Source organism: Theropithecus gelada, chromosome 3 (assembly GCF_003255815.1).
Source record: "Theropithecus gelada isolate Dixy chromosome 3, Tgel_1.0, whole genome shotgun sequence".
Classification (NCBI taxonomy): domain Eukaryota; kingdom Metazoa; phylum Chordata; class Mammalia; order Primates; family Cercopithecidae; genus Theropithecus; species Theropithecus gelada.
This window is the reverse complement of record NC_037670.1, coordinates 51,893,873-51,909,046: the sequence shown is the minus strand read 5'-3', so window position 1 is coordinate 51,909,046 and position 15,174 is coordinate 51,893,873. Positions and strand designations below refer to the sequence as shown.

The 15,174-nt window shown below is 52.2% G+C and overlaps 1 protein-coding gene across 5 annotated transcripts in view; it reads left to right on the top strand.

The window, feature by feature from the left end:
* The window catches only part of IQCE (IQ motif containing E), a 50,312-nt gene that overhangs the window by 13,630 nt on the left and 21,508 nt on the right, over window positions 1-15,174 (top strand). For all 5 annotated transcript variants that reach the window (XM_025381132.1, XM_025381130.1, XM_025381134.1 and 2 more), the window contains 8 exons: window positions 576-646; window positions 4,620-4,733; window positions 4,851-4,901; window positions 8,712-8,782; window positions 9,757-9,829; window positions 10,144-10,193; window positions 12,089-12,252; window positions 13,646-13,701. In XM_025381132.1, the coding sequence (XP_025236917.1) occupies window positions 576-646; window positions 4,620-4,733; window positions 4,851-4,901; window positions 8,712-8,782; window positions 9,757-9,829; window positions 10,144-10,193; window positions 12,089-12,252; window positions 13,646-13,701 (650 nt within the window). The remainder of the gene's footprint in view (window positions 1-575; window positions 647-4,619; window positions 4,734-4,850; window positions 4,902-8,711; window positions 8,783-9,756; window positions 9,830-10,143; window positions 10,194-12,088; window positions 12,253-13,645; window positions 13,702-15,174) is intronic.

Here is a 15,174-nt window from a genome sequence, read left to right as displayed (position 1 = left end):
GCCTCTCGCTTCATCCACATGTTTCCCACCTATCCTCCTTAAGGAAGAACAGCTCCCAGGGTGTATTGAAAACCTCCTCACTGTGCCCCAGGAATTGATTACCTTCCTGCTTTTACTGGCTAGGAGTTATCTTGTAGGCTGAAATTTAGATGTTTAATATACTAGGTATCATTAAAACCAAAGTAAACATGACTGTTTTTACATTGGAATGGGCGCTGAGATGCTCTGTGCATTTTTTGTGTTTGGTATTTGTTTGTTTTGCTATTTAAATCTGAACATGTCCCTCCTCCTTCCGTGAGTCCCTTCTTTCATCCTTTTACTGTCGTTAAACTTGGTCTTCACATCTTTATTTATTTCCTTTTTGCGTCATCTCTCTATATCTACCATTTTTAGTTTTCTTGCTACTTGGGGAAGTATCATGATCAGGCCAAAAAACGTGGAATTATTTTTGCTTTTTTATTTTTTTCTTTTTTAGAAGGAAATGTTATTAACTTCCAGATTTTCCTTAAAGTATAGCCAATAATTCTTTCTACTTTTTAGATAGTCTTTGAAAAGATTTGTCTATCTTTCTCTAGGTCATGTCCCTGGGACTCCTGTCTACAGAGAGAAGGAAGACATGTATGACGAGATTATTGAGTTAAAGAAGGTAGTATTTCGGTTTGTTCTCTATTGATTTGAAACAGTGAAAGCTTCCTATAACAATCTATTAGAACATCAGTGCCTGTGCTGGGAGGTGCCCAGATGGGAAGAGCGGCAGCACTGGGGTTGAACCTGAGTTTGAGCCGTGGCATAGTACCCTAGGAGCTGGTGTTCCTGGTTAAAGGCTGTAGCACCAGCACGTAAAAGGCAGCAGAGCTTATGTTCCATCTGTGTTCTGCTTCTCCAGCATGATGGGGAAGACTGGATGAGGACTAGATAAACTTCAGAGTCCCCTTGTGTCCTGAGATTGGGTACTGTGATAAGGCCACTGGTAGAGTTATCAGTAACCTTCCATGTATGCCATGCTTTATGTTATCAAGACATCTCATGTGCCCTATCTCAGTTGCCCTCTACAGAAGCTCTGTGGGACAGGCAGGGCCACTTGTTACAACCACCGTCTGCTGATGGACTTGAGACTCAGCGACGTTAGTAGTCTGTCCAAGGTCAACCAGTAGCAGAAGCAAGATTCAAGGTCACCTGCCTCCCAAGGCCAAGACTCTATATTACCCCATGGCCCCTCCCATTCATGAAAGCATGAACTGCATTGAGCTATATCATCATTGTCACTGCCACCAGCACCGTTACCATCCCGCTGGCTCTCAATATCCGTAAATGTTTGCCCTGGAGAAGACATCTGTGTTCATTTCCTTCCATAATTTTAGTCTGTTTATAGACCTACTGTCTCCACCAGTTGATGTGTGTCTGAGACACTGCGTTCAGCTGGGGCACCAGAGGGCAATAGGGCATTGGCAGCCTCACCCCCAGAGCACAGAAGAGGATCTGGAAGCCGTTTCCCCTGGGGAGCTGGGAAGAAACTGGGGAACCTGGAGTAGGCCATTGTACAAAAGACAGCACCTTCTCTGTTGGCCGTAGAGAACAGTCAGACTTGAGGCTGTGTGAGAACACGCTTGCCACGAGAGCTGTCTGACTGGCCGTGCCGCTGAGGAGCAGGTGCGTGCCCTGGCCTTGGAGATTCTGAGCACAGGCGGCGACTGCGTGTTGGGGATGTCACGGACGTGATCCTCATTCTGGTTGGAATGAGCTGAAGGAACTCGGTGTGGACTGGGGGGTTATCTCGTTTGGGATTTTCTCAGCCTCTTGAATCTGTAGGTTTGTCTTTTGTCAGATCTGGGACATTTTCAGCCATCAAGTCTTGAGTTGTTTTTTCAGCCTTGCCCTCTTTGGTGACAGCTGCTCAGGTCCCTGGTCTCTGTTCAATGTTTTCCCCTCCGTCTTTCTTCATGAAGATTGGGTAGCTTTGTTGTTCGGCCCTCCAGCTCACGGATGCTTTCCGCTGGCCTCTGCATCCTGCCGTTGAGCCCGTTGTTGGGTGTAACCTTACTGTCTCTCTTCCGTTCTGAAATCTCCATGCGGCCCCTTCTGTCTTGGTCTTCGCTGAGACGCCCGCCCTGCCTCTTCACTTGTTTCAAGCGTGTCTGTCGTCGGTCACTGGCGCATCTTTGTGGCGGCTGCCGTAAGTCTGCAGCGGGATTCTAATGTCCAGGCCATCTCAGTGTTGACGTTGTAGCTTGTTTTTCTTCATTCAGGTTGAGCTATTCTTGGTTCTTAGTATAAAAGTGATTTCCTTGAAACCAGGATGCTTGGAGTGTTTCGTCGGAAAACTCTGACTCTTGCTCAATCCTGTGCTGTGGCAGGCCTCCTCTCACGCTGCCCTGTGGGTCAAGAGGGCACCGCCTCACTACCACCCGCGAGGGTGGAGGTCCAGTTCCCACTCAGCCATCATCAACCCCTGCTCCCAGAGGGGCTCCTTATTCCCGCTGGGCAGGGCGGGAGTTTGGGCTCCTCACTCAGCCTCTGCTGCCGCCGCCCTGGCTGGGAGGGAAGGGCCACCTGTACTGCTTCCGCTCAGCCTTCGCCGATGCAGGGGTGGCCTTGTTGCCACCAGGCGATGGTGGTCCCGACTCTGCACGGCCTTCTCTGGAGCCCCACCAGTGCAGGAGGGGAGGGGCCTGGGTGCAGCCGGACAAGGGTGAGTGTCCGGGCTCCCCACGTAGCCTGTGCTGTGGGGAGGACTGTGGCGTTTTCCGTGGTCTGCCTAGGGTAGAGCGGCTCCTGCCTGTCAGTTTCTGCCTTGTTGGTCTGTTCCTTTCCTTGTCTTCTGGCTGGAGAGAAGAGGCTTTGCGTGGGCTTTTATTGTCTGCACCCACTGGCGTTTTTAGGCTGTTGGCTTCTCCAGCATCCAGCCCAGATGAGGCAGAAAGAAAACTGAAGGAGCTCCCTGCCATGTCAATCGCTGGCCCCCCAAGTCCCGGCCCGTCTGCCATCTCCACCTTTCCAGTCTTAGGTTGCATTACACATGGAGCGCGGTGTTGAGTGGAACTGACAGGAGGAGTTGGGAGGGGTGAATCTAGGTCACGCTCCTGGAAGCAGCAGTCCCGTTACTAGAGCTCCCATCTTCCTCCATGGCTGGGCCTTCACTCATTGACTCCACAAGCTGAGTGCCGGCTTGTCGTCATGCCTCCTGAATCTGTGGGTTTGTCTTCAGCGATCTTGCGAGCTGTGGATGTGGCTGAAGTGCCGAGCCACCCCCACGGGGTGCGCACTCCAGATTGTCTTTTGCTCAGAGGTCCAGTCTCTGGAACACCACAGTCTTTTGCAAGAAGGCCGTGTGGGAGGATGGCTGGCGGTTAGATGCAGGCTGAGGCTGGGAGTTGGTGAGCTGTGGCACAGCCCAGCCTACATGCTGTTTCTTTCCTGGACTTTATCTACCACGAAAATAGTGGGAAGAACATAATTTCAAAGTACAGGATAGTTGTAGAGATTGAATAAACTTAGTTTTGTAAGAAATCGACTACATAGTTTTTTGTTTTTTGTTTTTGAGACAGAGTCTCACTCTCATCTAGGCTGGAGTGCGGTGGCGCAGTCTTGGCTCACTGCACCCTCCCCGTGCCGGGTTCAAGCGATTCTCCTGCCTCAGCCTCCCGAGTAGCTGGGATTACAGGCACCTGCCACCACGCCCGGCTAATTTTTTGTATTTTTTGTAGAGATGGGGTTTCACCATGCTGGCCAGGCTGGTCTCAAACTCCTGACCTCGTGATCCACCCGCCTCGGCCTCTTAAAGTGCTGGGATTACAGGGGTAAACCACCGCACCCGGCCCCGACTACACAGTCTTTTTTGTCCCCCGTCAGGTCACCACAAATTGGTAAAGAATTTGTCCACAGATAAAGATAGGGAAGCACTGCCTTCCACCTGAGCTGTAGCTGAGGATAAGCATTTGAAATGCATATTAGCCTTGGATGAGTTTTATTGATAAAAACGTGAACAAAACGGACTTTCTTGTGTGGTCATGGGAGAGAATGCATGGTGCGTCACCGTCCAGCCCCAGTGTTGGCGGCATTCCTTTCCCGTGCATTCCGTGGGACGGAGTTTCTCAGCACGGGTGCCGTTGGTATCTTGGGTGGGACAGTTCTTCTCTGTGGGGGCTTCCTGCCCATCCAGCTTTCCCCGTCCCCACCCATTAAATGCCAGGCGTGCCCTCCGGTGCCCTCATGTGACATCCAGATCTCTCCCCACCCACCACACACCGTGCCAGGCAGCTTTCCAAATCTCCCAGCTCAGTGCTTCCCTGGGCCTGTGCGCGGTGTGGTGTGCATGGCTGTGTGCGGTGTGTGTGTAGTGGTGTGTGCATGGCAGTGTACGCGGGGACATGTGTGTGGCATGTGCGCAGCGGCGTGTGCGTGGCTGTGCGTGGGGGGACCTGTGTGCAGCGTGTGCATGGTGTGGTGTGCTTGGCTGCGCAGGTACGTGTGCGGCATGTGCTTGGCTGCCCGGGGACGTGTGTGCGGCGTGTGCGCAGCAGCGTGTGCTTGGCTGTGCGTGCGAGGACGTGCGCACGGCGTGTGTGCGGCGTGTGCGCAGCGGTATGTGGATGGCCGTGCATGGCCCTTCTTTTCTTCAGTCATTGCACGTGCAGAAGAGCGATGTGGACCTAATGAGAACGAAGCTCCGGCGCCTGGAGGAGGAAAACAGCAGGAAGGACCGGCAGATAGAGCAGCTCCTTGATCCCAGCCGCGTAAGCTCCTGGCGCTTCAGGGACGGGGCGCGGGGAGGGTCCTCGGGGCATCTACCAGCCAGCCCTGCTGTGGGCTACACCGAAGGCCGTCTTCATGTCTCAATCTGCTTACCACAGGGCACAGATTTTGTTCGGACTCTGGCAGAGAAAAGGCCCGAGGCCAGTTGGGTGAGTATGGGCTGTGCAGGGCAGAGCCTTTCCCTAGACGCTAGTTACGGGGGACAGCCACAGCGGGGACGCCCTTCCCTGCAGCACTCACTCATGAAGAGTAGCAGGCGGGAGGCGACTGCGGACCCCCAAACCCTTCTCCACTGACACCTGGGGATGCCACGGGGAGGGGGGTCAGCAGGCTCACCACAGAGGCCAAGCAAGACACTGTAGGAAAAACCCGTCACAATGGGCAACTTCTCCCTCACACCTGAGAAAATACGTTAAGCTCAACAAGTGCTCCCAGCACTTTGGGAGGCTGAGGCAGGTGGATCACTTGAGGTCAGGAGTTCGAGACCAGCCTGGCCAACGTGGTAAAACCCTGTCTCTATAAAAATACAAAGAAGCCGGGTATGGCAGCCTGCTCCTGTAGTCCTGGCTACTCAGAAGGCTGAGGCACAAGAATCGCTTGAACCTGTATGGCAGAGGTTGCAGTGAGCTGAGATGGTGCCACTGCCCTCCAGCCTGGGCAACAACAAAAAAAAAACAAAAACAAGTGCTACAGAGGTAAATCAGGGAGCCAGGGCAGCGATAAAGTCCTTCAGATAGATCCAGACCCCCCAGGTACTATGTGACGATATGTAAAAAGTGGAATGAAATGGAAGGAGGGAAGACGTTGCCTTTTGGAATGGTAATGCCATGGCGATCAACTGTAGGTAGCACAGTACACCTCCTAGGAGTCAAGGAAGTACTTTTCTAAAGCGGGAAATGCTGCAAGAAAACCGAAGGGGATACGATTTTGAGATTATTGAACACAAATAATAAAATAACATGAACGACGTGATTAATGGATTTGATCATGTAAAATTAGAAGTGACGGAATCAAAACCCATGGGGCTAGGAGCACCCAGATCACTGTCATGGGGGAGGGGAAGGATATTATGGATCAAAACAGCAAAGTGTTCTGTTCAGAATATACAAAAAAACCATACATCTCTAAAGAAAAAAAGCTGTCTCCTCCGAACTATGTCACAGATACAGAATGTAGAACGATTGTATAATCATTACGTGTTTAAAGTAGATGGTGAGAGCCTGGTTCTGCACCTGGGGTGGCACAAAGTAAATCCTTAACAAATGCCTGTAAGTAGTGGGTACTTTCGTAAGGAAAGGGCTCCATATTTTTGTTGTTCTGGTGCTCTGTGAGCGTGTCTGTGGGTTTTTTTTTTTTTTTCTTGAGACAGGGACTCACTCTGCTGCCCAGGCTGGCGTGCAGTGGCAGGATCATGGCTCACTGCAGCATTCGGCTCAGGCGATCCCTGGCTCAGGGAATGCTCCCACCTCAACCTCCTGAGTACCTGGGACCACAGGCACGTGCCACCACACCCAGCTAATTTTCTTTTAGTTTTGGTAAGATGGGGTCTCACGAAGTTGCCCAGGCTCATGCGATCCTTCTGCCTCGGCCTCCTAAAGTGTTGGGATTACAGGCCTCAGCCACCGCACCTGGCTAACGTTAATTTAAACTAGGAATTCTAGATCCTAGGGTATATGCAGTATTCATTATCATATGGCAAATTGTCCACCAGAGTGGCTGCACCCTACCACATCTACTTGTCATCACCTGCCTTCAAGAAACATTTGCAGATGTGCCTGAGGAGACCTGGCCAAGGATTTTGATTATAGGATTGACCAGAATCACAAAAATGGGCTACAACTGAAGTATGCGTCAGTAGGCTACAGTGATAGGTTTTAGAGGATAGCTAAAAAAAAAAAAAAAAAAAAAGATTTTAAAAGGGTCTATTGGCCGGGCGCAGTGCCTCATGCCTGTAATCCCAGCACTTTGGGAGGCCAAGGCGGGTGGATCACCTGAAGTCAGGAGTTTGAAACCAGCCTGGCCAACATGGTGAAGCCCCGTCTGTACTAAAAATACAAAAAATTAGCCGGGTGTGGTGATGTGCCTGTAATCCCAGCTACTCAGGAGGCTGAGGCAGGAGAATCGCTTGAACCCAGGAGGCAGAGGTTGCAGAGAGCCGAGATCATGCCCCTGCACTCCAGCCTGGGCTACAAGAATGAGATTCTGTCTCAAAAAACAAAAAGTGTCTATCAATAGGAGAGACTGGATAGAGAGACTGTGGGAAATAGTGTGGATTCACAGGCGCCAGCAGGGACAGAGCACTAGGAGGATTTGTTGAATGTCAGGAAAAAAAAAAAAAAACAAGATTCAGAGGGATGCGTGTGACAGAGCCCCGTTTCTGTGAGAACAGAGGGCCTGACTCCCCGAGTGCACACACACAGCCATGCACAGAACCAGGTGCAGAGGGGCATGCAAGTGGAAACAGGATTCGGTTGGCTGAAGAGGGGAGTGGCCAGGTCAGAGTATTTTAGCCTCTATAACGTCTTCATTTTTGTTTTGTTTTGTTTTGTTTTTGGGACAGAGTCTTGCTCTATTGCCCAGGCTGGAGTGCAGTGGCGCGATCTTAGCTCACTGCAAGCTCCGCCTCCCAGGTTCACGCCATTCTGCCTCAGCCTACCTAGTAGCTGGGACTACAGGCACCTGCCACCATGCCTGGCTAATTTTTTGTATTTTTAGTAGAGACGGGGTTTCACTGTGTTAGCCAGGATGGTCTCGATCTCTTAAGCTTGTGATCTACCCGCCTTGGCCTCCCGAAGTGCTGGGATTACAGGCGTGAGTCACCGCACCCAGTCCTGTAACATCTTCATTTTTTTAAGGAAAATGTATTCATGTATGACTAACATAATTTATTTGTTTGTTTGTTTATTTATTTTGAGACTGAGTCTGGCTCTGTCGCCCAGGGTGGAGTGCAGTGGTGAGATCTCGGCTCACTGCAACCTCCACCTCGCGTGTTCAAGCGATTCTTCTGCCTCAGTGTCCTAAGTAGCTGGGATTACAGGCATCTACCACCATGCCCGGCTAATTTTTGTATTTTTAGTAGAGATGGGTTTTCACCATGTTGGCCAGGCTGGTCTTAAACTCCTAACCTCAGGCAATCCACCTGCCTTGGCCTCCCAAAGTGCTGGGATTACAGGCGTAAGCCACTGCACCCAGCCAACTAACATAATTAAAAATGACTTTAAAATCCAATGTAAAAGTTGTGTATTCAGGCCTGGTGTGGTGGCTCACACACATAATCCTAGTACTTTGGGAGGCCAAAGCAGGCAGATTGCTTGAGCCCAGGAGTTCAATGCCAGCCTGGGCAGCATAGTGAAACCCCATCTCCATTTAAAAGTTGTCTATTTAGAAGAAAAGAATGTTCTTTAAAGAATATAAGAATGTTGTCTCCTCCAAGCAAGACATTCACAGAAAAGGAGGTGAGGAGGCCTCTGGAGCTGTTCTCCCTTCCCCAGATGGAGGGGAGCGGCTCCTCGGGGCCCTACAGCTGCGCTGTCTCCCAGCCCCACTCGCTGCCCTGTGGAGACTGAACTGGGTAGCCCTAGGGGCTTTGAGTCCGGGGTTTCTCCAGCTGGTGATGGGGCTGCTTCCTTTATTTAATATAATCAAGGGAGCACCCTGCTCTGTCCCCGAAGTGTGTGGTGTGCTTGGGGAAGGGCTGCCAGTCGGTCAGTGTGCCCACGATGGCTGCCACCTCCTCCTGCTCCAGCCGGTGTCACACCCCTGCCATTCACCCAGCTTTACTCAGGGAGAGGACAGCACAGTGGGGCCCTCCCTCTTCCCTGGGCCTGTAGTCTAGAAGAGAGGACAGTGCTGGAGGGAGGAAGGCCAGTGAGGTGTGCAGGTGCTCTGGGAGGAGGGGACAGCCACGTCTACTGAGGGAGAGTGGGGGTGGCCTGCCTGATGGGCATGTTCCCCGGCAGGTCATTAATGGGCTGAAGCAGAGGATCCTGAAGCTGGAGCAGCAGTGCAAGGAGAAGGATGGCACCATCAGGTGGGCACAGGGCCTGCATCCTCTCCCCTGCCTCCTGCCCCCCTGTGCTGCTCGCTCAGACTCCAGCCTTTGTTCCTCCCCAACCCCTGTCCTGTGTCCCTACTCCCACCCCAAAGCCGAAGGTAAATCCTGCCTCTTTTTAATTTTTTTTATTGTCTTTGTTCCCTCTAAATATTTCCCTTCAACTTCTTCCTGTATTTAAGGAATGCTTTCTCTCTGCTTGCTCTGTGGACCCTGTATCTTCCCAGGATGAGGTTTCCATGCCTCAGTCCTGTGCCGTCCCTGTGCTGTTTTTGGTGTGGCTACTCACGTTTCTTTACCTGCCTTTCGAGTGCGAACGGAGAGTCCTTCTGGGCCGTGTTTTGGTTTCTTTAAGGGAAACTGAGGCCACACATCCATTGCCTCATGTCTCCTGTTTGTACAATAGTTCCCCCCTCGTTTCCTGCCCAATTTTGTCAACTTAAGTTTGCAGATTTCTTCTTGTTTCAGTGCAGAACCTCCATGACCTTACTTTGGTTTCTCTATCGCTGTCTCTATTTAAAGTCTGCTCTGTGTTGAGAGCGAGGGGACAGCCTGACAGTGCCAGGGAAAAGGTGATTCTCTCTTCCTTACAAAACCAACCACTCAAAGCGGCTTGTCCTCTCTAAGCTCCGAAGTCTTTCCTCACCATTAATCTAGTCTTTTAAAGACAGCATCTTGGAGAAGAGTATCTCTAGGGAATCTGTTTATTCACTTTGTGAAGCAGCTGGTCTACACAGGGGATGCTTTCCAGTGTGAGGAATTCTCCCATCAGGCTTGAAACGAGTCCTTTGTTCAAGGCACAAGCTGAGTGAAGGCCCATTCAGGCTTTTCCCTCCCATCCCGGGTCTCTTCCAAAGCCTCTCCTCTTCCGAATGTTCTGGGAAACTCTTCCTCTTGCTCTGTCCCCTGGGAACACTGGCACGGCCCTGTTAACACTGAACTTGGGTTTTCAGCAAACTCCAGGCTGATATGAAGACCACCAACTTGGAAGAGATGCGGATCGCCATGGAGACGTACTACGAGGAGGTGCGCTGTGCTGGGCAGTGGGGCGGAGGGCGGGCACCGTGCTGGGCAGCGGGGCGGAGGGCTGGCACTGAGTTGGGGGCACCAAGTGGGAGGGGACTGGCACTGGCCCCACGTGGTGGGTCGAGTCCAGGTGGCCCAGAGCTGCGTTCCTGGAGCCTGCTCCTGCTTCAAGCCCAATGGAAAGATGAAGTGCGACCACTTAGTTTTCGCTTCCGGCTGTAGGCAGTGGTCAGGACTGTGATGTCAGTCTTCTCAGAGAAGGTCTTCTCCATGCTAGCCTTGTGTTTTCATGCATTTCAATTTGGTATTTACAGGTGCATCGTCTCCAGACCCTCTTGGCAAGTTCTGAAACCACCGGAAAGAAGTATGATGGCCTTTTGTGAGCTGCGTTTTGTGTGTTGCCTTCATGTTGTGGAAGCTCCTCTGACAGCATGTGGCTGTCATGTGGGTGCAGCATACACTGCCCTTAGTTTGGCAGTGGTGCCAACACCGCACTGTTCTGTTCAGGGTTAGAGTTGATACGTTTCCATTTGCGGTGTTCACAGACTCCTCATAGTGACCACGTGTTGACGGCCAACGCTTGTTCAGTGCTGCCCGTGTTCGTTCTAGATTCTACATCCTGCCTTCCAGCTTAGAGCTAGAAAGTTCTGTTTCAAAGCAGATCCACCTTTTTAGGAAGACATTGCATACAAGGACAAGTTTACTTTGCCACCTAATGTTTTCCTAAATAAGTTTATCAGGAGAAACACTGAGGTTCTTCTTGTCTGGTAGATCTCCCATATCCCTTTCCCAACGGATGCATTCTGGGTGGCTGATCCCTGACGGTGGCTTTGGCCGTGTCACTGGCCTCTGCAGCAGCTTGCTGATGTCACGGACTGCTTTCCTTTTTCTTTACCCCTAATCCTTAAAACTGGTTGGAAAACTTTTTCTGTAAAGGGCCAGATACTAACTACAATTGATTCTCATTATTCAATTACAAAGTGTCTGTAGGTTTTTGTAGTGCAGTGGTTATCACGTCCGCCTTACAGAGTTATAAAGTCTCCATGAACATGGAATGAGCGAATGCTAAACCACTGCTCCTAGGGGAGGAACAGGGCTCCTGCGAACTTCTGCTCACAATATATATATATTTTTTTTTGGAAAATGTTGCCCAAGCTGGAGTGCAGTGATGCAATCTCAGCTCACTGCAACCTCCGTCTCCTGGGTTCAAGTGATTATCTTGCCTCAGCCTCCCGAGTAGCTGGGACTGTACAGGCATGTGCCACCATGCCTGGATAAATTTTGTATTTTTAGTAGAGATGGGGTTTTACTATGTTGGCAAGGCTGGTCTCGAACTCCTGACCTCAGGTGATCCGCCTGCCTCGGCCTCCCAGAGTGCTGGGATTACAGGCGTGAGCCACCGCGCCCGGCCTGGTCACAACATTTTTATCAGCCAGTCAGAGTATAACCTGGCTAATGTGTGTGTCTGTTTAAAGACACCCTATTTAATAGTGATTGTGGATTAATTTTCATCAAACTCACGGCTGGCCTGAATGAAGCTTCTCGCACACACATAAGCATCTCTACAGGGGCCCACACAGCCTTCCTGAGCTTAGAGGCACTGGACAGCACTCAGCACTGCAGTCCAGCCCACTCAAGGCAGCATCACCAGCAAACAGCACAGAAGCGTGAGAGCCACAGCACCAGGCAGGCCACAGAAAGCACACTTGTTTTTACATGAGCTGAGGTGAGGAGCCGAGCACCACCTGGTTCAGCCCGAGCTGGCATTTTTCATCACTTGTGCACGTGTGAGAATTCCCACAAAACTCCCGTGCATATTGATTTTGGGCTGACGGATCCATTTTAGCAGCAAGCACATTCGCAATTATGGGATCTGCAGATAATGAGGATCGACTATACTTTAGACCTTGTGGGCTAAGAAGTGAAATCTAAGCTATTCTGTAGGCACCTGCTGGAACAAGATACGTTTCCATAACCCTTCTAGTGATGGCATGGAAAATACAATACTGTTACTTGAGTACGATATTTTGTTACACAGGTTTACCTTGCTTAAGGATGGGGTTCCATTTTGGGTGCTAACATTTTGCTTATTTAGGGTTCAAAGTTATTACTGCCTATTCGATTTCAAATACTCACCTACAAAAGCCACTCTGAGCTCATGACCAGCAAAGCAAGCTGTGATTCACCTGCCCCTCATTTCAAGCATGTGTGAAACCAGCTTAGCAATGCAAACCTCAGCCCACGATTTGGTTGTTCTAGGCCCCTGGGGGAGAAGAAGACGGGCACCAAAAGGCAGAAGAAGATGGGCAGTGCCCTCCTGAACTTGTCCCGGAGCGTCCAGGAGCTCACGGAGGAGAACCAGAGCCTGAAGGAGGACCTGGACCGCGTGCTGAGCACCTCCCCCACCATCTCCAAGACACAGGGTACCTTCCTGAAAGCCACTGCAGGAGGGAGGCCAGGGAAGGGCGGGGCATGGCCACTGGACAGGCACCACGAGGGCAGATGTGAACCCTTGAGCGATGCCAATTCCCACCTGCGCCAGCACCTGCCACGGGCCACGCGGTGCCCAGGGGATGGAGCTGTGAACGGAAGCTCACAGACATCCCTCGAGGAGACAGTGCTTTTGGAGGGAGGGAGGAGCTGGGTCAGATGCGTGACAGGTGTGTCAGATGGCCGTGCCATGGAGGAGGGGAGGAGGACACATTTTGGGGTGAGGCAGGTGGTGTGTGCAGCTGCAAGCAGGGTTGACAGGAAGGCGCCCCCAAGACAGTGACAGCTGAGCGGGACCCAGAAGGAGCGAGACAGCCATGAAGACGGCAGCAGGGGTGGGACAGGCGGGGCAGGGCTGAGCGCCTGGGAGACACGTGGAGAGTGGCCCCTGAGGCCCAGTGGGGCGGCGGGGCAGGGTGCCATGGGAGCCTTAAGGGTGCCGTGGGAGTGTTAGGCAGAGGGTGGAGGGGGCCGTGCTGCTTCCCGAGGCCCCCTGGCTTCTGTGCAGAGACAGGGATGGTGGCAGACAGAGGCTTCTGCGCTTGTCTAGTCGAGCTGCTGGTGGCCTGGATGTGGGGAGCAGTGGGTGTGGTGAAAGGTGGTCGGGGTCTGGTTGCATCTTGTAGCCAGAGCTTAGGGAAACTGCAGAGAGGGTGTAGGCTCTGAGAGGGAGCAGCCAGGCTCCAAGGCTTTTCGTCCCAGCAACTGAAAAGACAGAGTTGCTGTTTCCTGAGATGGGGAAGGGCCACGGGAGGTCTGAGTGTGTGGGAGTGCGGGCCAGGCAGTGGCTGTGTGGGGGGTGCGGGACAGAGGCCTGGTCTGGAGAGCCAAGCATGCGGGTCACCAGCACTCAGGTGGACCCAGTGAGCTCACCCGGAGTGAGAGGAGCAGGGGTCAGGCCCTGAACCTGGCCGTGTATGGTGGGGCGGGCGGCAGCCAACAAGGCAGAGGGGAGGAGTGGCCAGCGAGGGGCTGTGCATGCCAGGAAGGGGACAGACTGAGAACCAATTGTTGGATTTGGCAGAATGACAGTCATCGGAGATCTTGATGAGAACTGTCTTAATGGCCTGGCCAGGTGGAATCGGGAAAGCACGTCACCCTGAGATGCTTGGAGGCCATTAGTACAGACATCTCTTCATGGTCCAAGGGGACAGAGACTGGGCCCGTGCTGGCGAAACCCCCAGGGGGCCGGGACCTGTCAGAGTGGCTCTGCAGCCCCGCAGGCTGCTCCAGCTGTGGGAGAGGAGCCTCAGGCTGTACCTGAGAAGGGTGGCCCTGCTGGCAGTGCTCGCCAGGAGCCATTTGAAACCACACTGCTTCCCTCAGGTTATGTGGAGTGGAGCAAGCCCCGGCTGCTGAGACGCATTGTGGAGCTGGAGAAGGTGAGCGGGCGTCTCAGGGCCACTGTGCCACTGTCCTTGAGGACCAGGGGCCTTATGCTGTGGGGACGGGCTCACAGGGTGCGGAAGGTGGTGCTGAGCATGGCACTGGCTGTCCGCCAGGCAGCGCCACACACAGACCGCAAGGAGACTTCTTCCAGGTGTAGACAACACTGAAGGCAGCTTTCATGCCCCTCGCTGGCTGTGAGCTTCTGTGCGTGGCCGCAGGCAGACGCGCTTCGCACTGGAGCCCCTCACGGTCCAGCCCGCCTGTGCAGGCTGTGGGCTGTGCCCTGCCCGTCGACGACCAGGCGCTGCCTCCACCACTCGAGTTGTGTTGGAATCCATAGGGAACTGTTGACCCAACTCCTGGTCAGCCAGAAATATCGGGAAGTGAACGTTTCCCCACATCCCCTACGCGACTTTGCAAAGTAGGAATTAGGCTGATTCTCCTGGAATTGGACCTCTGTTTGGGGTTGTATTTTTTAAGATAGAGTCTCACTCTGTCCCCAGGCTGGAGTGCAGTAGTGCAATCTCAGCTCACTGCAACCTCCGCCTCCCAGGTTCAAGTGATTCTCCTGCCTCAGCCTCCCCAGTAGCTGGGACTACAGGCGCCTGCCACCACGCCCGGCTAATTTTTTGTATTTTTAGTAGAGATAGGGTTTCACTATGTTAGCCAGGATGGTCTCGATCTCCTGACCTCGTGATCCGCCCGCCTTGGCCTCCTGAAGTGCTGGGATTACAAGCATGAGCCACTGAGCCAGGCTGGTTTTTTCTTTTTTTTTTTTTTTTTGAGATGGAGTCTCACTCTGTCGCCCAGGCTGGAGTGCAGTGGTGTAATCTCGACTCACTGCAACTTCTGCCTCCTGGGTTCAGGCAGTCTCCTGCCTCAGCCTCCCCAGTAGCTGGGATTACAGGTGCCCACCACCATGCCCAGCTAATTTTTGTATTTTTAGTAGACATGAGGTTTCACCATGTTGGCCAGACTGGTCTCAAACTCCTGACCTCAAGTGATCTGCCCACCTTGGCCTTTCAAAGTGCTGGGATTACAGTCGTGAGCCACCGCGCCCGGCCTGGACCTTTGTATTTTAAATAGTAAATTAGAGCGTCTGTGTTGTTTGGCCAAGAAGAATAAACCTAGAGGGAAAAACGTTTTTGAAAAATAGTTTTTTACATATTTACAATGTAGAAAACTAGCCAGATACAATGACTCACACCTGCAATCCCAGTACTTTGAGAGGAGGATTGCTTGAGCCCAGGAATTTGAGACCAGCCTGGGCAACATAGCAAGACCCCATCTCTACAAAAATGAAAACCATTAGCCGGGTGTGGTGGTGCACACCTGTATTCCCAGCTACTTGGGAGGCTGAGGCAGGAGGAACGCTTGAACCCAGGAGTTCAAGAATGCAACAAGCTGTGATTGCACTCCAGCCTAGGTGACAGAGCCAGACCCTGTCTCAAAAAAACAAAAACAAA